This window comes from Camellia sinensis, chromosome 6 (assembly GCF_055761805.1).
Source record: "Camellia sinensis isolate YWXY chromosome 6, ASM5576180v1, whole genome shotgun sequence".
Taxonomy (NCBI): Eukaryota; Viridiplantae; Streptophyta; class Magnoliopsida; order Ericales; family Theaceae; genus Camellia; species Camellia sinensis.
This window is the reverse complement of record NC_138966.1, coordinates 201,129,767-201,157,732: the sequence shown is the minus strand read 5'-3', so window position 1 is coordinate 201,157,732 and position 27,966 is coordinate 201,129,767. Positions and strand designations below refer to the sequence as shown.

The window sequence follows — 27,966 nt, the reverse complement described above, 5'->3', positions numbered from 1 at the left end:
GCCCATTTAACAAGTGAGCCTTTTTTGTTCCACTCATTTTTTATTGAATGTTTCAAATTTTTATTGAATGGATCTATTAGTGAATGTTTCAACAAAAAAAAAAATTTTTTATTTTTCTTTTTCGGCTTCTTTTTTTTTTTTTTTTATGTGTCTCTTTGTATGCATTCACTATGTGATTTGTAAAATGGGTCTCCAAAATGCCTCAAAATTTTTATTTGGGTTTTCGTTGAGTGTCTAAATTTTTATGTGATTTGTTTCTCATTTGGGTTTGATTGTGTTTCTCATTTATATTATGTGATTTGTTTCTCATTTAGGTAAGACTTCGAACTCACCGTCCAATATTTTTTCCCGATCGTTGTTGTTGATTATATTGTGTTTTTCCCTTTCTCTGCTCTTGCCGGTAAGATTTATTCACTCTTCGTTGTTTGCCTTTTCACTTTCTCTGCTCTTGCCTATAATTTTGATTTGTTGTTTAAATTATGAATCCTGAAGGAGTTGTTTGGATTTGTTGTTTTGTTGTTTGATATTAATTTTTGGTTTTGTAGTTTAGGTGTCTGATTTTTGTGAGGGTACTTTCATTATCTCATCTATGATTTTTGTGGGTACTCGCAATTGCTTAGCATCAAATTTGTTTGATCCGTATTATGCATCAAACTATGAAAATTAACTCCGTAGATCTTCCTTGGTTTTGCTTCTGTTACTATGAAAACATTTACTAATTATTAGAGCCTGCAATTATTACATAAAACATTATTTGGCTTGCACAGGCAAATACAATGTTCACATGTTCTTAAAGTTATGCCATCATAACTGCATCTTTTTCACTCAAGTTTAAGCTTCAAGTAACTCACTTAGAGACCAATTAAGTTGAAAAACTAACGATATATATTAAAAATTGAAACAGATAGTTCAGGGAAAGCTACTATTGCATATAAAGTTGGTTTTGTAATAATTGTTTACATTGGTTGTTGATATATATTGTCTTGACATCCTATACTAAACTAACCTCCATCAAACACATTGAAAATAGTAGGTATGGGTTTAATGATTAGAAAACTAGTTTGTCTACTTGCAGTGTAATATGCTTATTGCAGTGTAGTATGCTTAATACATATATGGTTGTGGTGATAGTGTATGAACACCACTAATCATATTGGTTTCCAATTTTGTGTAGAACACCGTTAATTGTTAGTCTTTGTTACTTTTTAATATGGAAACTAGCTTAGAATGTTATTCTCTGCTTCTTTTCTTTTTTTATTACCAAGATGAATTCAATTTGTTGTCAATGGTGAGTTGGTTTTGTAATAATTATTTATGTTGGTTGTTGATTTAGATTTTTTTTTTTTTGTCCTATTGGTTGGTGTGCTTCTTTTATTTTTATTTTTTTGAAGTACATTAGTTAATGTCGTTTGGTTTTATCAGTTGATACTTCTAATACTAATACAATTTGGTTTGGGCCATACCTTGAATGTGACTTTTTATTTTTCTCATATTTTTCTTTCCTTTCCAAATTGGAAGTAAGTTTATCTTCTCTGTGTTCTGATTAATTCAGGAAAGGTGACTACTACCGGTATCTTGTTGAGTTTATGACTGACCAGGAAAGAAAAGAGGTTGCTGAACAATCACTGAAGGGTTATGAGGCATGTTGATCAATTGTCTTGACATCCTATACTAGAGATATGCATAGTGAATTGCTGCATATTGACATAGTTTTGTTTTTAACCTTCACTTGATGTGTCTTCTTGATGCTGTTCTTTCTTCTTTTTCTTTTTTTAGGCTGCTTCTACCACTGCAAATACAGATCTCCCTTCAACACACCCAATTCGTCTTGGCCTTGCTCTCAACTTCTCTGTCTTCTATTATGAGATTATGAATTCTCTTAAGAGGTTATTCTTAATTCCTACGTATCTGGTGTCATAACAAACAATGGGCAATTTTTAAGGGGTTGATTCTGGATAATGGAGCTTGCTTGCTTATATTTTCTATTCTTCCTTTTGTTTCAGGTACATATGCCTTGGCTTGAAGGAGTGTTTGATTAGCTCATAAAAAGTTGTTGTGACTTTGTTTGCCGCAATGGTTGATTAGGTAACTGGTCTGCCTTCCATTGATGGATTTATCAATAATTTGTTGCTTATCTATTGTTCAAATTAAGAATCTTAAATTTTTATTAGATAGGCTTCATTTACATATTGCTATCTTCTGGATTATTAGTTAGGTTCAGAACTAAGAAGAGCGAGTACTTGATTTTTTTATGGTGATAACTTGGGCCTTCTATTTTAATTTTTGAATTTCATACAATTTTGATGATAATCATTGTGATAATTTTTTCTATAATTTTGAAAATTAGCATGGTTTAGAATGCCTTTATGTTTGATTTTGCTTTGTTTTGATTAGACTTGAAAAATTCAGGTTATACAATGAATGGAAGTGTTGTGTGGGTCTATTAGTAAATTTTTCAAGAAATATAGAGCAATGGCACAATGGCCCATTAAACAAGTGAGCCTTTTTTTTTCTTCACAATTTTATATCCTTGTTTGGGGAACTAGAAGTGCATTTATGGAGTTTCTTTTTATTGTAATTTTTCTTCTTGATATAGGTGATTTTGGAGGTGGAAGAGAAATTTAGATCAGGTTGATTCAATAGAATAACTTTGCCTACTACTTTTTCCACACCCTATAACTTTACCAGTGCTTATAATCAATTAAAATTTTCATTTTAAAATTTAAACACTGTAGGTACAATTGTATATTCATTTTAAAATAGATGTGACAAACAAATATGATTATAATAAATTAAAATTTTGATTGGAGGGGTCAGAGTTAATTTTTTTTTCTTCTTCCCTTTACCCCTGTGACTCTTAACTCAATATATTTTAGTTCTATTGGGTGAAAATCATCTGTTATTTTGTACAAGAGTTGCACCTGTTCTTTCCTTTCTTTCGTTTTTTTTTTTTCTTTCTTTCTTTCTTTCTTTCTTTCTTTCTTCTTCTTCTTCTCCTCTCATTTTTTATTTTATTTTCAGAGTGAGGATTGTACGTTGTGATAAATAAATAAAAAAAAAGGGTAAATTACAAACACACCCCTTGAGATTTACTTAAATTATAAATTTCCCCCTGTGGTTCTAGAAATTACATTATGTGCTCTAAGGTTTCTAATTTCCTAATAAATATGTCCTTTTTATTAATAAATCATCAAGTTAATTAACAATTTTTAATAATGTTAAAATTTTATTTCAATTAATAATTTAGATAATTTGATTATTGTATAGGTGAACAGTTAGAAATTTCACTTTTTTAATTATTTTTGTTAAATAAAAAATTCTGACCGGGAGGTATTTGTAATTTTCCAAACCATAGGGGACAATTCGTATTTTAAGCAAACTTCAGGGGTGTATTTGTAATTTACCCAAAAAAATTATACTTTCAGCTTTGCCAGTTTTTTTGTAAGACTATAAACAATGCTGAGATTGGCTCAATGAGGTCTATAAAGAATTTGTAATAGAAAAATAGTAAAGAGGTCTAGGTTAATAAAAGTCAGTTTTAAGCCAATTGGTTGTTTCTTTTATTCTTCAAATATTTGGTTTTGGAACTAAATTAATTTAGTAGACCATCTATGTTATTAGTTAGTCATCCTGGAGTAAAGAGTGATGGCATAAACTTACTTTATGCTTGAAGTAGTTTAAACATACTTTATACTTTTAATTGGATGATTATGCATAATGGTACCTCATAAGTGAAGAAGAAGGTGGTTTCACTTTCAACCTTTAATGTTGGTGAAGTGCTCTCTTAAATGTTGTGGGCAAATTCTTGGTGATTGATTTGGAGTATACAACATGTTATCAATCACCTAGAAAGTGAAAAGTATGTAATCCTTTTTTATTTTTCCTTTTTTTTTTTTAGTAGGCAAGTCAATTGATTGGTTTGAGGCAAATGTGGTGTTGGGTATGAGGTGAGGAAAAACTGTGAATTTCATGTAATAATTTTTTGAAATGGTTTACATTTTAGAAACCTATCTTCAAATGGGTTAGATTTAAATGTGTTTCTGAATGGTTTTGATTCCAAAAATATTAAAATGATGAATGAACTAGCACAAGTATTTGGTTGTAATCTTTGTTTAAAAAAATAGTACAGTTAATTTTATTTAATGAACCTTGGGTTTAATTTTAGTTAGATTTGCCCATTAACGTTAATTTCAAGTTTGATTCTTTTTTTGTTGCCTACTAATTGTTATACATAATGCTTCAACTAGAAAATGAGCTATGCATTATCACAGGGATAGAAACTCAAAGGAGCATGATCATCCAAAAATGGATACTTCGCACAAGGTAAGCTTTAATTGTTTAAAATTTTAATTTTGTTTGGTTTTATAACCTTCAAAAATTCTTCTTCCTTATAACATGACTCTCTTAGTCGTAATAAAGAAAATTATTCGCTCCCCTTACAAAATTTGAGTTTAATTCTATTTGGAGGTTTATATGATTTATCGGCATTCTCAATTGATCCTTCTATACTATTATTTGCTTTTATATTCATTTGTTTACTTTAGTAATGCATATAATTGTCTATTCTTATTTGTTTACTTTAGTAATGCATACATAATTCAATTGACCATAATAGTTATGTTCAATTCTTCTTAATTCATAGCTATTGATTTTCCTATTTCTCATGTGTATTTTGATGCGATTTTTCATGTTACAGTTTCTTTTGATTCAATTATTCTTCATTACAATTTCTTCCGATTTCTCATATGCATTTTGATGTGATTTTTCATAGCTATTGGTTTTTGGAAGCGAATTTAAGCGAGTGATTTTGTTGCAGGTCATTGATCCATATTAGAAACATTGGGTTACGTTGCTTCTACCAATGTATCGTTGGTTGGCTCTCTCATGTTCATAATGTTCATGATGTTCATTGACCTTTATTTGAAGGAATTTAAACCTGATAAAGCGATAGAGTTACCAGTTATAATACTAATTCAATAACATTCTTTTATTGAAGGTTATCACATTCTAACTTGCTATAGTGTATAGGTGTGTCATTTTGACGTGGATAAAAATCTAAAATTTGCTATTTGGACTTTTAAGTTTAGCAAATATTTCTAGATTCTTTGCATATGCTATATTCAAATACATAATTCATTTTTTGGACTTTAATTTTGAAATTTGCTATTTGAAATTTATAAATGCTTTCGCTAATTCAATGTGTAAAAACAATTTCAATTTCTTATACGTGAAGTTTTAAGTCGGAGTGACATTACCATTTGGAATTGATTTATTATCATTGAGTTTCGTAGCACGTGACAGCAAAAAAATTGTTGGTAGTGCCGTCAGGAATGGGTCATCCCTAATATATATATATATGAGGGGGAAAAAAATTTCAAATGGTTAGGATCGTAAACAAACTGAGTTGAATAGTAAATTATTCAAACTCAAAAGTGAAATATAAATAAAAGAACTCAAAAGTTAAGATAAAACATGGTTCAAATCCAATTGAGACATGCATAGTCCTAAAACCATAGCTAAAATCCAACTGATGAATTTCAAGCTTTCTTTCACTCGCTCTGTTGTTTCACATCCTACATCCTATTTTCTCACCTAATTCACTCACAAATCCACTTCAATACCGCAATAATTTTATTTAAAATTCCCTGTTTCCATTCATTTTCTGCGACCCAGTCAGGCTCCATATCTAATGGCATCTTCAACTCTCTTCTGAAGGCCTTCTTGAGCTCCAAACAAAGCTTGTTCATATTACTCTCAAAATTATCCGACACACTCACTTGCGAAGAAGAAGATGAATTGTCATGTCGATAGTAACCAACGATCACATGACCATCTCTATAAGCCTTAACCGCTGCCAAAATATCTTCACCACGCTTACAAAAATGATCAGAAACAAAGCCCTCAAAATTCCCAGGTGGTTTTCCCAACACATAAATCATCGTCTTGCAAGACAGCGCAAAAACATCCTCATTGTACGCATTGGATTTGTCGAGCCAATACTTATTACTCTTGTTTTTCACTTTTGCATAGGCAGGCTCATTGAAATAAGGTCTGTCAATGAGCACAAGCCCTTGAATTGAAACCAAAACTTGAAGAATTGTCGATGAAGAACTGTTCCACCTCTCATTCTTGTTTCCATCCCAAGTGTTGATGAGGCTTAAACACACATTCCCATTTTCATAGAGATTTGGATTCAATCTGAGACCGTGTGAGCGATAATATACTTTGGGGGGTTGGTGTGGGTAGTCGGAAGGGAAGGCAATGTCGAAGAAGAAGAGACCGTCGTGGTAAGGAGTGCTAGGAGCACCAACAATGACAGCTCGGAGAAGGTCAATCCGGTCCTCGTATGCTCGAACATAGATGGATTCTGGGAGGCCTTTTCGGAGGAATTTCCACTCTCTCATGATCTTCATGTGGACAGAATTGTTTACATTTGTGAAACAATCTTTGTTCTTTTTGGATTTGTTTGACCTGACATAGTAGTGATCTGAAGGGTCTCTGACAATGTCGAATTGCTTAAATTTGAAGGCCACATTATTTTCATCTGAATAATTAACGTATGTGAGAAATTTTGATGTCATGAAAGAAAATTATAGTAAAACAAAATTATGTAGTAAATAAATTTGGTTGTGTTTTCAGAGTCTTTGGGTTAATTTTTGGGTTTTTTCTTTTCATGCTTTCAAAAACAAAAGCAATAAGAACAAAAACAAAAACAAAAACAAAAACAAACAAAGTTTGACAAGCAAACAAAAACAAAGTTTGTGAGAAAATACTTTTTGAAACTTTTTTGGTGTTTCGTGAAAAATGAGTTGTTTTGAAGATGTTTTTCGAAAACCATATTAAAAAATTGAAGCCCATTAACTAAGTTTCAAAGAAAATATAAAAATAAAATGCAAGTGGTTGAGCAACACTGTCTTTGGGTTAATTTTTTGGTTTTTGCTTTTCATGTTTTCAAAAAGCAAAAGCAATAAAAAAAAGTTTGAAAAATTCATCATTTCTATTTTTGTGAGAAAATAATTTTTGAAACTTTTTTGGTGTTTTGTGAAAAATGAGTTGTTCTCAAGATGTCTATGGAAAACCGTATTCAAAAATTGAAGCCCATTAACTATATTTTCAAAGAAAATATAAAAATAAAATGCAAGTGGTGGAGCAAAAGAAAAGGATAAAAATGTTTCCTTGTAATCTACCTCCGCAAAAACAAAATAAAATTTTGCAATCTACTTTGGAGTGATTTTAGGATCAACATATTGGCAGCAGCATAAAAATAAATAAAAATAAATAAAAAAAGAGAACCAACAACAACAACAACCAAACAAACAAATAAACAAAACAAAAGAAAAATAAAAATAACAATAGTGATAAAAAGCAACCCAAACTATCGTACTATTCAAAAGCATAGAGTAGTACCTGTTGATTCCATATCTGTTCAACTTAAAAGTTGAGGCTGTGAACAGAACAGACATAACAGAAGCTTTTATGTTTCAAAATTCTAGTCCCTTGGAGTTTGAAGCAATTCCAGAGTGACGTATATAACTACAACAACACATGACTTTACAGTTCTCCTATGTATATAATTTCTCCACTGAAATGAGTTCTACTTCATTAAGAACTCTAGTAGTCCTATTGTACTGCAAGGCCTTCAACAAAATATATATCACAAAGTAGAGTAATACTAGGATCAAATACAACAACAATAAAAATAAAAATAGTAGGGTGGAGCTCTATCCATACTCCTTTTTAACTAAAATTTATTCTATTTTTTATTTTTATTAAGCAAAGTTATAATAAAACCCTTCATAGTAATTTTGATATTTGTGCATAAGTTACATACTAAGGAAAAAATATAAAATATTTTTAGAGAAAATTTCTAAATCTATATTGTTAATTATAACTACATAATTTCATCAAATTTGTCATTTAAAAAAATGACAAATACAATTTTAAATAAAAAATCATAATTGTCCTTTACAAAAAATAGGAGATGTACATTAGACGAGACAAACCCTTAAGACTACCCAATAAAATGCAAAAATTCTTATTAATTGAACTAACCCCACCTATTCCATCTTCCATCCAAGATGAAAAACTATACCATGGCTTACATATCATGTTTATTTTTGTGCAAAACCGTCTTCGAAAATTTTAAAATGATTTTTTGGTGTTTTCTGAAAACTTAGTTTGTTTAAAAGAAAATATTCCCAAAAAAAACTTTGGCAACAGTTTGCCAAACAATTGAAAACAAGAAACTGAAACCAAAAACTCAATCAGACAGACATAATGCTGGAGCTTATGTATCTCTCTAGTATAACCACCAGTAACTCCACAACTAACAGAGAACTGGCAAGTAAGCGTACATTACTCTCTCCTACACAAAAAGTATCATTGGACAACCAATAAATTTATTGCTATTTTCAACTTTTGTTTATCCAAAAGTGATTTATTTTACAACAAAAGTAAATTTTGCAAATGATTAAATCTATAACTTGGAAGGAGGAGGTTTCTTTGAGCCTCGACCAGCTATGAATTCCTGCATTTTCTTAAACTGCTCCTTCGTCATTCCATTGTAATATTCATGAGCCCTCTCCTGAAAACACCAGCATAATTGTAAGAATTGTAAGTTGTGTCAATTAACAGCACAACCAATCATGATGAATATTGATAAGCTTTTGCAATAATGTGATTTCTTTTCTAAGTTTGACCATTTCTTTAACAATTCTACTATCAACGCAAAAACCTACTACAAAACCGGACACAAAATATAAATAGATGAATAAAATTTTTCAAAAATGGATCTTACTAACAAATTAAGCGTATTCTGTGTCCATTTATGTGTCTTCTGTGTCCAATTCCGTAATAGATTGTTGTGTTCATACGAGTATTCTTTCTTCAACAATTTAACTCCTATAACTATGCATCAATTTGGCAGTCCAGATTGAAAGACTAGTATGCACCGGAAGCAGATAAAAGATCCAAATTTCATATATTCAATATATGTTTCACATAGTGTCTGCTAAATATTGAACACAATACAAAGCCAACGCATCTGGAATATGTAAGCCATTTTTCTTTTTAATCTTGCATTGATCACATGATCAAGCAAAAGTACTGCATTATGTACAAGTCCTTCTAAAGCCCTACTTCAAAGATCACAAATTTGCGAGTGTGATAACCCTCTTGACTTTGGATTCACTGTGTTCAGACTCGTGTGTTGGTGTGACTGTGTACGAGCCGTGGCCTATTTCTTTTTCTTCTATAGTAGCTGCCTTAGTTCTATAGTTCTCTTCCCTTCCATCGAAGGAGCTTTCTGTAGGTTATAATGCTGTTTACCAACAAATACGGATATCATAAAGCACATTATACATATGCAATTGGTTTACAGCATAGCCTGAAAAGGGGAAAGGTCGGAAAGGAAGCAGAAGGACCTCTAAAATATGGAGAATAAGTGTTAACTACTAAAGAGGTTCCAAAAATCATTAAATACAAATTGCATGATGTAAATCAATGAACTTAAGGAGATGATTAGAATCAAATCAATGCAACACTGCTACATGATCTAACTTATAGGTGATACTAGAACTTTAAACAAGATTTCATGTAGCTGAAAGAAAAAAAGCCACTTGAAAGAGAGAGATACCTTTTCTAGCGTGAGAGCGTGACCCAGGTCCAGCTTTAAGCCATCATTTATAACTGACTTGTACCTCAACACTAAGTCTTGATTATTTTTTATAATGGCCGTTGCAATTTCTCGGGCTTTCTTCAGCAATTCGCTTTCCTCAACAAGATGATTCACGAAACCCAACCTCTCAGCTTGTTCTGCAGTTAGGGGCATGGCTGCCAAAGACACTTCACGAGCTCTGTTGGGCCCTATAATCCGTGAAAGCTTCTGAGAAAGGCCCCATGAAGGAAATATCCCAAACCTGCAAAAAACAAGGTTACATGAATGAATCTTCATTAGATAGATAACAACTAAACACAAAAAAGTGTCCTTGACATTCAAAAGAGAGCAGTGACACACATGACTGAAAAGGTTTCTTCCCTGCGTAGAAGAATATGTAGAAAAATTCTACCATCCCACGGTTGTAGTTTCAACTTTCAACCATAAATTGAGCCATGGATCATCATACTCTAGATTTTTATTTATTAATGGTTTGCAGGTTTCACTCAAACCAACTCAACAAGCATCAATCTCAACAACTTGGGAGTAAGCTAAATTACATTGTCAAAAATTCAAATAAACAAAAAGTGCCAAATCACTTCGTCAAAATCTTAAACTCGAGTATGTTTTCCCTTCTCTAACCAATGTTTCTCCTTTTCTTATTGAAAGACCTTTCAAGAACAAAGCTATTTCTATTTTCTCATGTTATCAAAACCCAACCAAGAAATGTTCAACAGTAACTTAAGCCCACCCAAACATAGCCATTTTGTAGCAAGAACAAGTCTTTACAGAACCAAACACCAATATGAATGTATATGCTTTTTAGAAGTGAATCCCTCAACAAATTTTATAAATTTTTCTTGTTCATCATGTGTATTATGTATCACTAGCAGCATTAAACAAAAGTAAAATTAATGATTTCAAAAGCAAAACTAATTGCTTTCGAACAACTCAAAACCAATTTGTATGCTTTCAAAAAAAAAATCACGCTTTTTATGAAAATTGGGGAAAAACAAGAACGGCGAGAGAGAGAGAAACCTAGCGTGAGTGTCCATGAACTTGGCACCCTTGGAAGCCACCAAAACATCGCAAGCGAGAGCGATCTCGAACCCGGCTGTGACAGCGAACCCGCCGATCGCCCCGATAATCGGTTTCCGACACCGCTCCATCTGGGCCACCGGGTCGGACTCCATGTCCTTCACGTCCCCCTTGAAGACGTCCTCGGCGGAAGTCAAGTCAACGCCGGAGCAGAAAGACCGGCCCGAACCCGACAGTATGATAACCAGAACAGAGTCGTCGGCGTCGAGGGACTTGAAAGCCTTAGCCAGATCCGTCATCATCGACTTCGTTAGCGAGTTCAGAGATTTGGGGCGGTTGATCGTCACGAGAGCGATCCCATCTGGTTGGCAGGTCACAAGTATTAGGTTTTCCGGTGACGATCGATCCATTTCTGTCTCTCACCAAACATACGTGTATACGTATATTATGTGTGTGTGTGTATATATATGTGTGTATGTATTGGTTTGGGGGAGTGACATAGACCGGGGGCCGTGTTATGTGTGCTTGTGTTGGAGTGTGTGCTGCGGACCTCATCGGTGACAGCATGGTGGTCGGTAACTGGTTTAGCTTTATCTTCTTTAGAGATATTGCTAACGTGGCAGCTCTTTTGTGTTGCTTGGACGACCGTCCATTCGTAGGGACTGTTTGGTGTAATTTACGGCACACACCTTTAACATGTGTGGATTATACTCACTTTCCGCTGTTTTGAAAAGTTGGTAACAAATTAATTTTTAAATTTTTTTGGTGATTTTTTTGGTCAAAAAATTTAATTTTTTTTATGTAAAAAAAAAAGTTAAAAAATCAAAAAATTAACTTTTTTAATTTGTTACCAAAAGACCCCTTTATAATTAAAAAATAATGACATAATTTTATATTTTTTAAGAAATAATTAAAAAAAATATCATAATTAAATATAATATAAATTAAAAATATTAATGTAAGAGGAGCTAATTTAAGCCCACTAAATTATTTAGGCCCAATAGCCCAAGATTAGTGGGCCCGAATTTATCGCAAGTCCAAGATTAGTGGGCTTGGATTTATCGCCGTCAAACGGGCTGAATGGCTCTAAGCCTCGAAAGGGTTCGGATCCACGAACCTAGAGACTTACTCGGACCCGGACTCGAAAGGGTATTAAGCAAGCCTAGAGATCCGAGGCACTCGGACTCGAAAGGGTTCGGATCCACGAACCTAGAGGTCCGAAACACTTGGCTTCGAACGGATTCAGACGCAATCTAGAAGTCGCTCCGTTAATGAGTCCCAGAACACTTGCGGGCTCGGAGCTTTCCGGGATCTACGCACCAGAACCATGGGCGTAATGGAGTTCGAACAAAGGACCCGATCCCGAGGACGGTGAGTGGAGACAAATTCACTCTTCGGTTAAACTAGCCTATACCCGGGTCGAGGTGGCACGACCTCGGGGGGTCCATGAGACTCGGCAATACTTTGCGGCAGGACGTCCTCTGGGACTACCCCTGACCCTTTGGGATGATTGGGGATCATTGGTTAGGTGTGGCTAAGAAGAAGGGTTCGCCGAGGGATTGATCTCCTCTTCGGGGTTTTCTCATCCTCGGAGAAGTCACCTCCTCGGAGAGGTCACCTCCTCGGACAAGGTGGTTAGAGAGAATATCCCCCATGTGCCTTGCACATGGGCTCCATCCTACATCATGAGGTGCCTATAAATAGCACCCACCCATAGCTTTACAAGGGATGGATTTTGGAGATTTTTTTTAACTCTTGGGAAAGAACTAATTTCCCTTCTCCATTATCGACCTTGAGAGTGAAAGTGGGAGATCAATGGGAGAGCCTTGCCATTATTCTATTCTCTAGCCATTTTGCCTTCTTCTTCACCCAATCTTTTATCTCCATCATCTCCTTTGTTGTTGTGTTCCTAAGTTGAGATTATTGAAGAATCTAAGCCTCTCATCATATTCTAGAGAATTCGAAGTTGTTCTTCAAGGATCTTCGAAGATCTTCGAATTTTCCAACTCCTTTCTTGAACCCTCTCCTACATTTTGGCGACTCCACTGGGGAGGCGGATTGGTTAATGGTCTCAACGAGATCTGGAATCCACACAACTCCAACAAGAATGGCGGGAGAAGATGAAGTTCACCAACAAGGATCCTCTAATGGTGGTGATGACAGAACCATGACTCCAGATCAACCACTTTTGCTTGAAGCCATTCAAGGACTTCAGAATACTCAGCAAGAGATTCTTACCACTCTTCAGAATCTCACTCACACCATGTTAGTGATGAGTTCTAACTTTGCACCGGCGCCAAACGGGAATCAAACTGGTGGTGGAATTATTCTCGCCGGAGCGCAAAATCAAATCCAAGGAGAAGTAGGCCCCAATCAGCCTATGGCTCATGGCAACACGGCCACAGTAACACATGCTCAAACCACAGTAGGCGGCGGCAGTTTGCCCATGCCCGGGCTCCATGGCGTGCCAAGCCAAGATCCAATGGTGACTAGGGGAGTTTCTAGTGTAATGAATGGTGCTCCGGCGACTGTTGGTGTCCAGGAAAACATAAGGAGCGTGATGGCGCAAAAGGGAGCTCTGCCCGTACCTAATCTTGTCACGCCACCAGTAAATGTTACCCAAGCACCAAGCGGGCCTCCTTTGGTGCCGACAACAAATCTGCAAGCACAACCCGGTATAGCGGCGCCGTATGGTGGACTTTACGGGCCTCAATTCAATATCCCATCACCAACTGGCTTGTCTATAGGCGCTGATGGCCAGTATCGTCAAATGTCCTCACCAATGATGAATTCGCAGCACCAGAATGGCCAAGACGCCCCTAGCTCAGTCTTCGGGTACATAAGCCAAGTCCCGGGAATACCACCATCAAACTCTCTCCCTCAACAGTTTCTCACTCTCGCCGATGTGCAGGCCATGTTCGATCTCGAACGGGGCAAGAGGACCTTACCCTCTTTGCCTGATCCAGACGTCAAGCCGCCTTACCCCATTGAGATGCTGAGCTATCCATACCCTGAGGGATATACAGTGCCGAAGTTCATCAAGTTCGACGGCAAACAAGGAAATGCTCGAGAACATGTTGTGCGATTTATCGAGACTCTAGGTATTCATGGTTCAAACCACGTCCTCCGACTGAGAGAATTCTCTAAGTCCCTCACCGACCGAGCATATAGTTGGTATGTTAATTTGGCCCCAAACTCTGTCCGAAGTTGGGAGGAAATGGTTAACAAATTCCACTCCAAGTTCTTTCAAGTGGCGGAGAAGGTGACCACACTTACATTGTGTAAAGAGAAGCAACAAGAAAGTGAAGACATCCTTGACTACGTCAAAAGGTTTCAGGACAAGGCCGTGGATTGTCATGAAGCAGTTGAGGAGAGTTATCTGGTTCAAATTTGTCTAGAAGGGGCATTGAGCAGGTACAAAATGTTTCTAGTTAACCACAAGCTACCCACCTTCTCGGCATTAATAGAAGCAGCTCGGAACATTAGCATTCCTCAGGCTCAGGAGTCCGGATTTAAAGCCAGTTACAAGACTAGTTTCAAGTCATCTCGTGGACCTATCGTTGCTGCTGCCTTTGCCCCGGATACCCGAAATTCACAAGGAGGAGGTCATAGAGGCCAGAAAAGAAAGCAATATAATGGTGAAAAGGGGAATGTTTCTTATCCATGTGGAATCGAGGAAGTGAAAGCTCTAGTTAAGGAATGGGTGGCTGACGGAGAGCTAAAATTGCCTTATGTTGAAGAAATGCCATCAAAAAAGGACCGTGAGAGCCCTGAATTTTGTGTCTACCATCGTACATTGAAACATCCAACAGAGAAGTGTTGGACTCTCAGGAAAATCTTCAGAGATAAAGTCGAGGCAGACGAATTGAGGTTCAAAAAGCGAGGGACTCAAGACATCCGAGAACAACCATATCCTCAACACCGAGACAAGGGCAAGAATGTTGCTATGATAGCTTATGAAGGCCCAATGATCGAGGCTATCACTAATCTCGATGACGATGACTGTTATCTGGACGACATCCTCGAGCCAGAGGGTGAGCAAGTTTACTATGGAAATGCTCCCTTTGATCCAGAAGGAGGAGAAGAATACTATGGAAGAGGAGGACACCATGTTTATGTGGCATCTTATTTTGAGGAGACCGAGGAGATGGTTAACTACGAGCCTCCAAGAGTGGAAAAAGATCCGGATCACTATGCCAAAACCCTGCAAGACTGTGTAAAGTTCAAGCAGTTCTTTGACCAGCTTGGACTTTCCAGGGAGGCAAGAACGGAAATCACCAAGTCTATCATTAATATAGCCGAGGCACACCATGAGGAATGCATGTCGACTGAGGGGTCTATCCCGAGGAAGGCAAAAGAGCAATCTAGTGCCATTACTTTCTCCGAGGCTGATCGGAAGTATCCTTTTTCTCACAATCGCCCGCTTTATGTGACTGCTTTTATTAACGGGGCTGAGTTCAAAAGGGCCTTTCTAGATAGTGGAGCCTCTATCAACATTATGACTCGCGCTACTCTAGAAAAAGCCGGAATCTCTGAAGAACGCATTGTGAAGCAGCCGATAGTCATCACTGGCTTCGGTGGAGAAAGGAGAGTTACTATCGGATGCGTAACAGTTGATTTAGCCGTTGGAGAAATTCGCTCGGCCACCAAGTTCCATATTATCGATTCTGAAGCAAATTATCACATCATTCTAGGGAGGACCTGGATGCATAGATATGGGGCTGTACCATCAAGTTATCATCAGTGTGTTAAGGCTAAATGGGGAAAGAAGACGGTGACAATTCAGGCTACAGAAAGGCCGTTCGAGATCCATGAAGCTCATTATTCTGATGCCATCTACTTCACCGAACTGGCTGTCGAAGAAGTTCCCACCACTTCTAAGCCTCGAGGGGTCAAAATTCCTCGTTGGGAGGATATCAAAGATGACAAGGAGCCGATGACAGAATCAAGTAAGCAGACGATGTCTAGACCAGAAAGTCCGTCTATTCCTCGGAAGGTGATGAAAGTTCGAGAAGGAGGCAAGATGGTGTATTATTTATGAAGGTGCGGGGAGTCGGTTTCTTCAGTCACCGACTCCGAGTCAAAAGAAGAGCCTCCTGACAATGATATAGTAATAAAGCCTGAAGTGGCTCCAGAATGTATGCAAGATGGGCCGAAGCCTCAGCCCGAACAACTTATTGAAATAGATTTGAGTGATGGACAAGATGCACCGAGGCCGGTATTCGTAAGTTCGAGCCTTAGCCCAGAGAAGCGGGAACAGTTGTTAAAATTGATAAGCCGATACTCAGATGTGTTTGCTTGGTCATATAAGGAAATGCCCGGACTAGATCCTGACCTAGTCTCCCACTATCTTGATGTGTTCCTAAACTCCAAGCCAATTAAGCAAGCTGCTCGAAAATATCATCCAGATCTCGAAGAGAAGATTAAGGGGGAGATTGAAAAACTTCAACAGGCTGGTTTCATCCGGCCAATACAGTACCCCACGTGGTTAGCAAACATCGTGCCAGTAAAGAAGAAGAATGGCCAAATCAGAGTATGTGTAGACTTTCGAGATTTGAACAAATCTTGCCCGAAGGATGAATTCCCTCTTCCTCACATCGACACCCTTATGGATACTACCTCGGGACACCAGATGTTCTCATTCATGGATGGATTCAGTGGATACAGTGGATACAATCAGATTAAGATGGCTGAAGAGGACGCAGAAAAGACTGCTTTTAGAACACCTCTCGGAAACTTCTTCTATACAGTCATGCCTTTCAGACTCAAGAATGCCGGTGCAACTTACCAAAGGGCTATGACTGCAATCTTTCATGACATGATCCATCATGAGGTGGAAGATTATGTTGATGATCTAGTGGTGAAATCCAAGAAAGAAGAAGACCATCTCCGAGACCTTGAGAAGGTATTCAAAAGGTGCCAGAAATTCAAAATGAGGATGAATCCTCTCAAATGTGCTTTCGGGGTGACGGCTGGGAAGTTCCTCGGGTTTCTTGTACACAGACATGGTATCGAGGCAGATGAAGACAAGGTCAAATCTATCAGAGCAATGCCTCCCCCGCATTCTCAGAAGGAGTTAAAGAAGTTCCTCGGGAAGGTGTCTTATATTCGGAGGTTTATCCCAGCACTGGCAGAGATCTCTGCGCCTTTCGGCTCTTTGTTAAAAGGAGATGCCAAGTTCGAGTGGAACCAAGAGCACCAAAAGGCCTTTGAGAGAATCAAGGCGGCCTTAACCTCGCCTCAGACCATGATAGCCCCGCAGCCCGGGGTCCCTCTAATGTTGTACTTAACTTCAACTCCCAAGTCCATAGGGGCATTATTGGTCCAAGATGTAGATGGAGTAGAACGCCCGGTGTATTACATCAGTCGGAAGATTCGAGGAGCAGAAGTCCGATATACTCCAGTAGAGAGGCATTGTTTAGCTTTGGTATTCACTGCCCAAAAGCTCAGACATTACTTTTTAGCACACCAGATTCAGATTGTTACTAAAAGTGATCCAATCCGATACCTCCTCAGCAAGCCTGCTCTAACCGGGAAGGTGGCAAGATGGTTGTTAGCACTGGGTGAATTCGAGATCACATGTGTAGCCCCCAAGGCGATCAAAAGTCAAGCCTTAGCTGATCTCCTTGCTCAATTTCCAAGTGGTGACTATGAACCAGTGAATGAAGAATTAAGAGGAGAGGTGCATGCAGCTATGGCTTCCGAGGAAAGCTTCTGGACATTGAGCTTTGACGGAGCAGCAGCCGGAGGGAAGGGAGGAACCGGGATAGTCCTTACAAGCAAAAGTGGGGAAAAGTTATATTTGTCTTATAAACTGGATTTCCATTGTTCGAATAACGAAGCCGAGTATGAGGCTCTTATTTTAGGCTTGATAGCAGCTGAGAAGCACAGTATCAAGAAGATTCGGATCCGGGGGGACTCAAAGCTGATAGTGAAGCAAGTTTCAGGACAGTTCGTCTTAAAGGAGCCTGCCTTGGCCACATATCGAACAACAGTCCAAAGGCTTCTTGACAAATTTCAGAAGGTCGAAATAGAGCATGTGCCTCGCTCCGACAACAAGTTTTCAGATGCCCTCGCAACATTAGGGGCAAGAGTTGACATTCCAGAGGAAGAGGCAACAATTGTTATCAAGAAGAGAACAGAACCTTCAATAATACCCGAAAACAAAGGCCTTCCGGAGGACTGGAGAGGAGAAGTCCTCGAGCAACTCAGAAGCAAAGTTGGAAAACTGACTATGGCCAAGCTTGCCCAATTCACAATTATTCAAGGTGAACTTTACTTCCGAGGAGGTACCGGATTCCTAGCCCGGTGTGTTGGCCAACAAGAAGCGAGCTTCCGACTACAACAGATCCACGAAAAGTCTTGCGGAGATGGGGATATCAGTCTGTACAGAAGAATCCAAAGACAAGGTTATTATTGGCCCGAGATGGAGAAGGACTCGAATCAATTACAGAAGGAATGCCCCAAGTGTCAGTCATACATCCGGGAGGATGAGAGTTGCTTTGAAATTGATACCCTTGACTGGAGGCAAGTCTACATTGACTATCTCAAAGAGGGAACACTACCTGAGAGCCCGAGGGACATTGCACACCTCAAGAGGAGAGCGAGGCGGTACTTTCTTGATCAGGACAAGCTTTACAGAAGAAGTATTGAGGGCACTCCCCTGAGGTGTCTCTCCAAGGAGGAGTCAGATCTAGTCCTCGGAAGAGCCCACGAGATTGAACATCAAGGAGGGGCTCGGCTGTTCGAACAACTTATACACCTTGGGTATTACTGGCCGACCATGGAGTCAGATGCATCCCATCACGTGAAGAGGTGCCAGACTTGTCAGAAACACGGAAATTTGATCCATGCTCCAGCTGTAGACCTGCATAGTATCCGAACGCCATGGCCGTTCCATACCTGGGCTTTTGATCTGATAGGGCCCATCTCCACATCTTCTAAGGGGTACAAGTGGATTCTCGCAGCCACAGAATTGAGTACAAAGTGGGTCGAAGCAATTCCTCTGAAGAACGCTACGGGGCCTGCAGTTGCGAACTTCATCAAGGAGAATATCATTTGCCGATTTGGAGTACCAAACACCATCCTCTCGGATAACGGCACTCCCTTCATAAACAAATATGTGAAGAGCCTCCTAGAGACTTACCAAGTGAAGCATCACAAATCCACACCCTACTATCCAAAAGGGAACGGGCAAGCGGAAGCCACAAACAAGACACTGATAAGGATTCTGAGCAAGATGATGGATGAGTTTGGGGGGACTTGGTCCGAACAGTTGATAGTAGCCCTATGGGCGTATCGCACTTCGAAGAGAAAGCCAACTCAAGCAACTCCTTACTCCCTTGTGTATGGGTCCGAGGCAGTGTTACCTATAGAGTTGGAAACGCCATCTGCTCGAATGGCTCTCGCCTCGGGGATGGTATTGGATCCTCGAACCACCAGATTGGAAGCATTAGAGGAAAAGCATGACAGAGCTGCAAAAGTCATGGAAAGGTATCATGAGTCCATCGCCCGAGCCTATAACCAGACTGTGGTACCAAGGAAGTTTGAAGAAGGTGATCTAGTATGGAAGATTGTAGACCCAATCATGCGAGGACAGCCTTTACCCAAGTTTTCTCTAAAATGGGAAGGGCCCTACAAGGTGGTTCAGGCAAGCTCAAGCGGGTACTACAAACTTGTAAGGGTTGAAGACGGCTTCCGAACTGGCCCGCTCAATGCAAAGTTTATCAAGCATTACTACCCATAGTTGGACTCATCTATGTTGAAATTCATTTTTCACTTTCTTACTTTGTCTAAAGGTTGTATTTCCCTTACGTTATGAAGAAGCTGGTTTTCTCTATGGTGTATGTTTTATCCCATCACTTACAGTGAATCTATTATACTTTTGTCAAGAAAGTTGAAGAACTAATGAAGCTTTCATAAACATATGCATATGATTGTTCTTTCCATTGTATCATTCGAAATAAATATTTTATCAAGTAGAATGAGAAAACAATGCGAAAATATCCAAACAACAAAAATTTTGTCATTTCATTGCATTGTCCTAGATAAAACATTTTTATCGAAAGGGGCAAGAAAGTAATGATATAAAAAAAAAAAAAAAACTCAATCTTTCCTAAAGACACCCTCGAAGAAGCTGTCCGTCACATCTACATCTGGAGGACAAACAGTAGAGTGTGCTTCTAAAGTCTCCAAGGCCCGAGCATAACCCGACTCAAGTTCACAAAGAGTTGCCTTTATCTCATCTATAGAGGTGTGATAAGAGGCAAGCACAGACATAAGTTCCAGCCGATGACTGGCGTTCGAAGCTATATCCAGGCGCTTCCGAAGCCATGATAAGTCCACTTGGTGACGCTCCATGTCAGAGATCCCCTGATACGCCGTCTCGACTACTTTCCCATTAAGGTCACACAACCGTTGCCTGTCCAAGCTATATAAGATAGTGGCAAAAGACTCGAGAAGAGCAGTCTGAATGAGTGGACACTGGCAAGCAAATGAAGCAAAGGTCTCCGGGTAACTTGAATGCACAAGCTGTAGAACTGAAGCAAACTCAGGAGCTACCCAATAATGGAGAAATGATACTTTGCCAGAAGTCGAAGGAGGAATTGGGGCCGGAAAGCTGCTAGTCTCAGGAATCTCCCCAATGTCTATCGGGTTAGATGAACCACCCGGAGGGGTAACTCCCGGCAGAGGTCCCGAGCCTGAGAATGCCGAACGATAAGGGGAAAGACCAAAAGCATCACTATCAATGTGGAAATCACTGAGATTCAAATCCAAAATATTCGAAGGCACTGGCGATGAAGAACCTCTGACAGTCGTCTCAAAGGCAAGTGTTCCCCCTTGAGAAGGAGAACCGTGAGGAGTTACAAAGAGAGTCGGAGTAGAGTCCGGGGCAGGTGAAGACGGGACCCCGGTAGCAGCTAACACTGGAGCAGAGTCTGAGGCAGGTGAAGGCAGGACCCCGGTAGCAGCTAACACTGAAGAAAAGATAAGGAAGCCTTATTAGAGGTAGGGAACATGAAAGCCGTTTGAGTAAAGATTTCTCACAGATAGAAGTAAATGACAAACTTCAGAAAGAAAGATTACCAGAGGGAGAATCAATATGCAAAGCCGGAGCGACTGAAGGACTCCTAGCATCAGCAAGGTCACTTGGCCGTATAGAGAGCACCTGATCAATCTCAATGTCTGACGAAGCCTGAACAGTAGCAGTCATCCTTGAAGAAGGAAGGAGGGCCGGAGGATGAGAATCACCATAAGTGCCAGAGCGAGTCTCAGAGATCTCTAGCACATCTACCTCCACACCATTCCCAGAGGCGCACCTCATCTCTACATTGCTTCTAGAAGCATGGCCCGCGGCATCAATTCCTGTGGCATCAGTCCCTCCAGCAATCTCAACATCAGAACGGTGAGCCCCAATAAACTCGTCACCAAGGTAGTGCTCCTCCTCAGCTACGGTAGGGCGGTGACGACGCGTGCGTGGAATAAGGTCACAAAAATGATCGGAGGACTCAGCCTTATCATCATCGTCATCTATAACTGCTATACGAGGGGTGCGCATCTTCACAAGTCTTGCAGACAAAGGGAGGGTGTCGTCCAAGTCTGAGTCCGGCCTGGGGGAGGCAGCATGGCCAGGAGCCACGGTACTGACAACGTCAACAATCGCAGGATCCTACACAACATGGGCAAATAAAAGTTTTCATTTTAGAAGGTATAGTCGCAAGAAGGAAAGTAGCTTCAAATCAAGAATTTCAGGTACCTCATGAAGCCTTTTGGAAAGGCGAGGAGCGGAAGGACTGGCATCAGAAGTCCTCTTGTGAGCCATCTTCTTAAGGCGGGTCGTCCGAGGACCAGAGGCTTTATTCAAAGGGACTGGCTCTGGAGAAGTAATTGCCAAGCTAGAAGCAGATGCCCGAGCAGAAGGGTCAGTTGGAGCAGATGAAGTGAAGAAACCCTCGTACATGTGGTCAGATTTTCGGCTCTCGGGTAGCCGAAGAGAAGAATCCTTCTTATAAATCGGCGGAGGCAAACATACGGTCGGTCTGCTCTGGACAAATGCAATAAACGCATCAATCCTTCTTATAAATCGGCGGAGGCAAACATACGGTCGGTCTGCTCTGGACAAATGCAATAAACGCATCGATATTCTTCTGCCAATACCGCCTGAAAGAGGGGGTGAAACCCCCTACTCGGCTCAAGCCTGGCATCGTCAAAGAGCCGGATATGGGAAGCACGGTGTGTACAAGCCGGCGACTGAAGCGCCCGTAGCTCTCTGAAAATGATAATAAATGAGGTGCTGGCCCCGGGGCACATTGATCAAACCCGAATTGACATGCTACGTGGTCAGGCCTATAAACGGCACTATCAACGCCTTCCTCATGCCACACCGGTAATGAACTCGGACGGATCATAATCAGCATATCAACAAAGGGTGCAGGGATGTTCTTCGGCAAAGGAAAGGACACCGAGCGGGAGGAACCATGATAGATAAGCGGTGTGGCCACACCCACAGGTGGGCATACATACGGCTGTGCCACAAAGCGTCGGGGATCATCCACCAGAGTATTCAAGGATAAGGTGGAAATGGTACGTGACCACCGTGTAATCAACGGCTGGCAAGACTTCGCTTTCTCAAATGTCCGAGACCCATCAGTATCGAGCACGGGAATGCCATCTTTATCCACTATCTCCCGAAGAACTTCCGCCTCAAATACAGTCGGAGCAGGGGCAAATTTTGGGAACCTCTCGAAGAAGAAACATAGCAGGAACTGGCTGTGAATAAAGGAGACATGCTCATATCGACCCACGGAGCGAACCATATCTCGATGTAGTAGATCCAGCCGATAGTAGAGATTCCCAAGAAATAGTGGAGCCAAAGGGATCCGATCTCCTCTGAAGAGCCTGACTGCCAAGGGGAAGACGAAAGGATTGAGGGAATCCGGAGGTGTGCTCGGAAGAATGAAGAATGAAAGGAAGCAAGCCAGAAATCCCAAGAAATAGAGCCTGGAGCCATACATCGGACCGGCCTCATACTCCCGAGAGTTAGGGTCAGCATCTCTGGCCAAGGGCTGAAGATCTTTGAAGAAGTGGCGGATCCATGCAGTATAGGAGGCACGGTCCGTCCTTACTCGACTAGTCCTCCTCGCTGAACCATCAAAAACGGAACTCCACCGACCACAAGTTTGAAAATTTAGCTTCAGAGATTGGATCAAAGAATCATCTTCGGGGGGTGTCTGCTCAGGGTCGAAGGCATCAGGGCCGGTCACTTCCAGACGCAGCAACATGAACACATCCTCAAGGGTGGGCCCCATCTCGTGCTGGCCAAGTATAAAGGTGTGTGTCTCAGTGCTCCACCGAAGAGCCATGGCTTCCAGGCTAGCATTGTTGCGACGGATGGATAGAGATCTAGATATTTTCACCGGGATCAATAGCCGGGCCTCTTGAAGCCGCTGACAGAAGCTTTTGTCCGAGAGGACATCATCGACCCACTCCTGCCAACCAAAAGGAGGGTTTGAGAAGGCCTTGAACTGAGGATAACAGTATGGAAAGTCCCCCCGCTCAATCCGAAAGCGTAGCACCGAGGAAGGAGAAATGAGGGCCTCATGTCCAGAGTCAGTGTCCTCAGTGAGACATAATGGAGCCCTCTTCGGAGATAGAGGAGAAGTGGTAGAGGTAGCCGCCCGCCAGAAGGGGTCCTTCCGACCAAAATAAGGAGATTTCCTCCACTCAGATGCCGGAGGTACATCCCTCTCTTTCATGAGAGCCGGTTCCGATGACCCTGGGACAACGGGTTTCTTTCGAGAAGACATATGGCTGAAATAACCTGTATAAATATTAAAGAGTTGACCGTATTAAAATTCAGAATATTGTTACATGCAACATGATGGGTTTATCAACAAATTCAACTTCGGACGTCATCAACAATTCATTTTCTTGGATATTCTTCAAGCTCAACAAGTTTTAATACCAATGGGTGCATCATCAACATATAGATTTTCGTCTTCTATCATCAATAAAAGGTGCAATGTCATAGGTCGCTTCATGATAAAGTTCAATCGGGTCAATTTCTTAAAGTCACTATGTTCCATATTAAAGGTTCAATTTATACGGGGCTCAAAATTTGGACAGAGTGAAGTTCAATAGCAAATTTCAGGTCCGAGATCCGAAGTATATTACATTGCTTATCAGTAGCAAGATTTGATGAATTGACGTGCAAGCTACAAGAATATTCCTCCCAAGTCAATATTATTTTTTTTTTTTTGCTCAATTCAAGTGGCAAATATTCTATTACGACGGCAAAAAAAAAAAAAAAAAAAAAAAAAAAAAAAAAAAATTCAGCAACAATAGTTCAAGTTATACAATAGCCCATAATTTCTTTGGCAAATTTCAAGTCAGAAAATCCAGTTAAATAAATCCCACAGCCTATTTCAAAAATTACAAAGCCCAAACAAATTCAAGCTTCACATTGGGATTTCAAATCACCGATATATATATATTTTTTTTTAATGTATCAGAACATGGAAGTTCTTGCATGGATTCATTCATTTATTTGTTTATTTTATTTATATATATATATATATATATAAATATGTATATATATATAAGTAGTGCTGCCACCACACAAAGAATATACATATATAAGAATAAAATAAATAAATAAACAAAACACTTAAAGAGCTTACTCACAGGTTTGGGCCAACGGAGGAAGTGCACGGCTGTGTTAGAGTCAATGTGGGAAGCAGAAAATAGGCCACGAATGGGTGGAACCAGTACCGAAGATAGCCGGAGTAAATCAATAATAGCACCGGCAGTGGACAGGACCACACACGTTGCGTTGAGTGGGCGAACGGGCGTGGTCGGCGTTGGACAAGTTGAAGCCGGAAGCAACGTTGGTACCACAGAAGAGTCAGCAACCACACACGTTGCGTTGAGAGGGCGAACGTGTGTGGTGTGCAAGAAGACGAACTCCGAATCTGTCTCTGTTAGAGAGAGTGGGCTGAGAATGGGTTTGACAAAAAGGGTTTTAAGCTTGTATTTACAAATCTAACAGCAACGGCGATGAACAACCTGCAACCTAAAAAAAAAAACATTCAATAGTGAGGAGAGGAAGACAAAGTTACATCAGTGTTCTTCAACAGTGCTCTTCAGTGGTTACAGAAGCAAAAACCGAGCTGTGCTGCATTGATTTAAAAAAAAAAAAGAGTTTCGTGATGGCTCTGTTTTTTTTTTTTTTGATTTGCAGAAGCAGCGTGTAACAACCCTCATACTGTTTACTGATTGATTACCGTTAACCACCGATTACTGTTAAACGGAACTGATAATGACTGATAACTGACTGATAAATGAACTGACTAAAGTACTGAAACGACTGACTGAAAATTTGAAATTGGAATCTGAATTAACTGAGTATATGTTAGTTAATTGCATTCTATCTGTTTGATTGCCTGATTATCTGTTCATGTTTACATGCTTAAACTGCTAATTGAAGGCCTTATCGGCGGCCGAATTAGAAACCGATTGATGTTCCGTGACCCTCATAATTAATGTGATTTTATGGTATATTTATCTGAAAACTGATTAGGTATGATTAAATTAGATTAAAATAAGCCAATTAAAGAGTTCGGTTTATTTACCATATTGCCACCCTTAGTGGCACACTACCTAGTGATGCTAGAGCCTTGCACACATTGAATCAAAACATTTCCTCAGCCATTTCCCCTCTCATTGCCGACCATAGAGAGAGTTAGGGAGGGAGAGAAGTGTTCTTGTTGGTTTTGCTTGGAGAATTGAAGGAATTGAAGTATAGATTGCATATTTGAGCTCCTAGTCTTCTAATTCAAGCTCTAGGTAAGGATCTTATCTTCTTATTGATGCTATTGAACTAGTTCTTGCATGGTTCATGCTTCATTGTAGAACTAAGTCATGATTTGGGTCATTAATGGTGAATTGAAGCTCATTTCTTGCATGCATGGTTGAATTAATGAGTTTTGAGTTGAATTCATGGTAAATGGTTACATGCATGTCCATGTTGTAAGAGTAGACCATGTTTTCATCTTGTTTTGAAAAGAATGAGCTCATTTGAACAAGCTTTGAAGCTTTGATTTGGTTTAAATCCTTGCATGTTTGCATGTTCTTCATATTCTTGAAAATGGGTTTGAATGTGGTTCTAATTGACTCACCTTTGGGGCTTGAATTCATAAATTGAGCTTTGAAACTTGTTATACATTGAATTTAATGATGTTTTCCAGAATTTGGGCCCAAGAGGTCGAGTTTGGAGTGGTTGAATGCTTGGTTTGAGCTTGAGAGGCAAATCTGGAAATTCCAGATTTGGCTTCCTCGCTCGAGCGAAGGATTCCCCGCTCGAGCGAGCACCTTTGTCCAGGGCTCCGCTCGAGCGACCATCGAGCGACCATCGCGCGTAAAATTTCAGCATCCAGTACTTTTACTGTTTTGCAGACCGCTCGAGCGAAGGATTCCTCGCTCGAGCGAAGCCTTTGATTTTGGAATTACGCTCGAGCGTAGAAAGTCTCGCTCGAGCGAGGCTCTTATTTTCAGCAAAGTTTGCGAAATGTTTTCTAAGTGTATTTTTGCATCCTCATCCCATCCTAGGCATTCTTAGGCCTAGTTTAAGGCACCTTGATGAGGATATCATTGTAGAACACACCAAGGCAAATTAGGGATTAAGTTATGAGATTTCCCAACTGTGTAGCTTAGTGTGTTCAACCTGTGAACTGTGTAGGGTTGGCAACTGGGGAGACACGCTCTAGCATACTGTAGCCCAGAACTCTGTGAGTAACAATTGTGTAAAGATATGTTCAACTGATTATCTTCTGAATACTGAACTGAACTGTTTACTGAACTGGTATTATTTACTGAATGAATGTATGTCCTTTATTTCTGAACTGTACTGTGGCATCCTTAGTATCTACGGTTTACTGTTACTGTTACTGTCACAGAGATCTCTGTCGGTTTCCTTGTGGAACCACTACTGTTTACTGACTGATGGCCATCATTACTGTTCGGTCTTTTAAGACCTACTGTTACTGTTATGCTAATGGATGTACCACATATGACTGTTTACTGTACTGAGCAACTGAATTACTGATTGAAATGAACTATTTTCATTACTGTAAGGACATTCATTCTAAACCCCTTTACGCTTTATGTTATTCATTGGGCTTTAGCTCACTGCTCATATATATATGTAGGTGTACAGGCACCAGACCGCAGCTAGAGGCGTCAGGGTTACTCCAGTTTTGTCAAGCCAGCCTTTGTGCCTCACTGCGAGGTTCCGAGCCTACTGTTAAGGCTTAGGGGTGTTTTAGAATTTCCCCCCCCTTTTGTACTGTTTCACTGTTTTGTATAGACTGACTGTTTACTGTACTGTTATACAGGGATTAGGTCCCTGTACTGTGTGACTGTTAATTTTGTATACTGTGTTGTACAGACGGAATGTTTTCTGTACTGTTACTAGGGGTTGAGTCCCTAGCTAAATGGATGTGAATATTGTGTATACTGTTCTGTACTGTTTATGTATAAATGTGTGAAAAGCCTTTTTGCATACAGACTGTCACAGCTCAATGGACACTATTTATTTACTGTATTGGCTTCCGCCAGGCCCTGTACTCTGTTTCACTGTATTACTGTTCAGCAGGCCTTCGGTAATCTCGGATTACTGGCCGGTTACGGTGCTAAACCCATAGGGCCGGGTTTGGGTCGTGACAGAGTGGTATCAGAGCGATACTTACCACGAGTTATACCGCACACACGTGTCCAAATGAGCTATAGGGTGTCCTAGAAAAGTAATTAGGACATCTCATGAACTTGAAAAGTGTGTGGCTATGTTATGACTGAATATCTGTTAATGTCTTAAACTATGAAACAAATGACTGCTTATGTTTAAAACTGTTATAACTGCTTATAGTGAAATGGACAATGCAAATGAACCTGAGTCCTCATCTACTGAGGCAAGAATGGAAAGAATGGAAAGAATGATAGAACTGATAACTGCTAGACTGGAACAACAACAGAACCAACAGCCCCCACCTCCTCCTCCTCCTCCGGTACAGCCGGAACCTAATGCGAATGCGGATGATGGGGATATTATTGCTCTCACCCATAAATTCAGTAAGATGAAACCGCCATCCTTTCAGGGAGGCCTTGAACCGCTAAAAGCTGAAGCTTGGGTTCTGGAAACAGAGAAATTATTTGAAGTGTTTCCGTGCTCTGAAGCGAATAAAGTACTGTTAGCTACCTTCACCTTACAAGAAGAAGCT

The 27,966-nt window shown here is 39.9% G+C and overlaps 2 protein-coding genes and 1 long non-coding RNA gene across 3 annotated transcripts; 1 reads left to right on the top strand and 2 right to left on the bottom strand.

Annotated features, from left to right (window-relative positions):
- The first annotated feature begins 269 nt into the window (after window positions 1–269).
- On the top strand, window positions 270–4,443 carry LOC145792204 (uncharacterized). Its single transcript, XR_014331587.1, has 5 exons — window positions 270–400; window positions 1,553–1,640; window positions 1,777–1,886; window positions 2,004–2,085; window positions 4,272–4,443. It is a non-coding gene; the product is annotated as an uncharacterized LOC145792204 (long non-coding RNA).
- Window positions 4,444–5,460: 1,017 nt separating this feature from the next.
- LOC114260253 (putative ubiquitin-conjugating enzyme E2 38) lies at window positions 5,461–6,581 on the bottom strand. Its single transcript, XM_028200335.2, has one exon. The coding sequence runs from the start codon at window positions 6,579–6,581 to the stop codon at window positions 5,598–5,600; it is 984 nt and encodes a 327-aa protein (XP_028056136.2). The 3' UTR covers window positions 5,461–5,597.
- Window positions 6,582–8,382: 1,801 nt separating this feature from the next.
- On the bottom strand, window positions 8,383–11,373 carry ECHIA (enoyl-CoA hydratase/isomerase A). The gene is made up of 3 exons (XM_028205086.2): window positions 10,694–11,373; window positions 9,635–9,917; window positions 8,383–8,584 (listed from the first exon to the last, which is right to left on the bottom strand). Exons 1-3 carry the CDS (start codon window positions 11,101–11,103, stop codon window positions 8,477–8,479), a joined length of 801 nt encoding a protein of 266 aa, XP_028060887.1. The 5' UTR covers window positions 11,104–11,373; the 3' UTR covers window positions 8,383–8,476.
- Window positions 11,374–27,966: the final 16,593 nt, after the last annotated feature.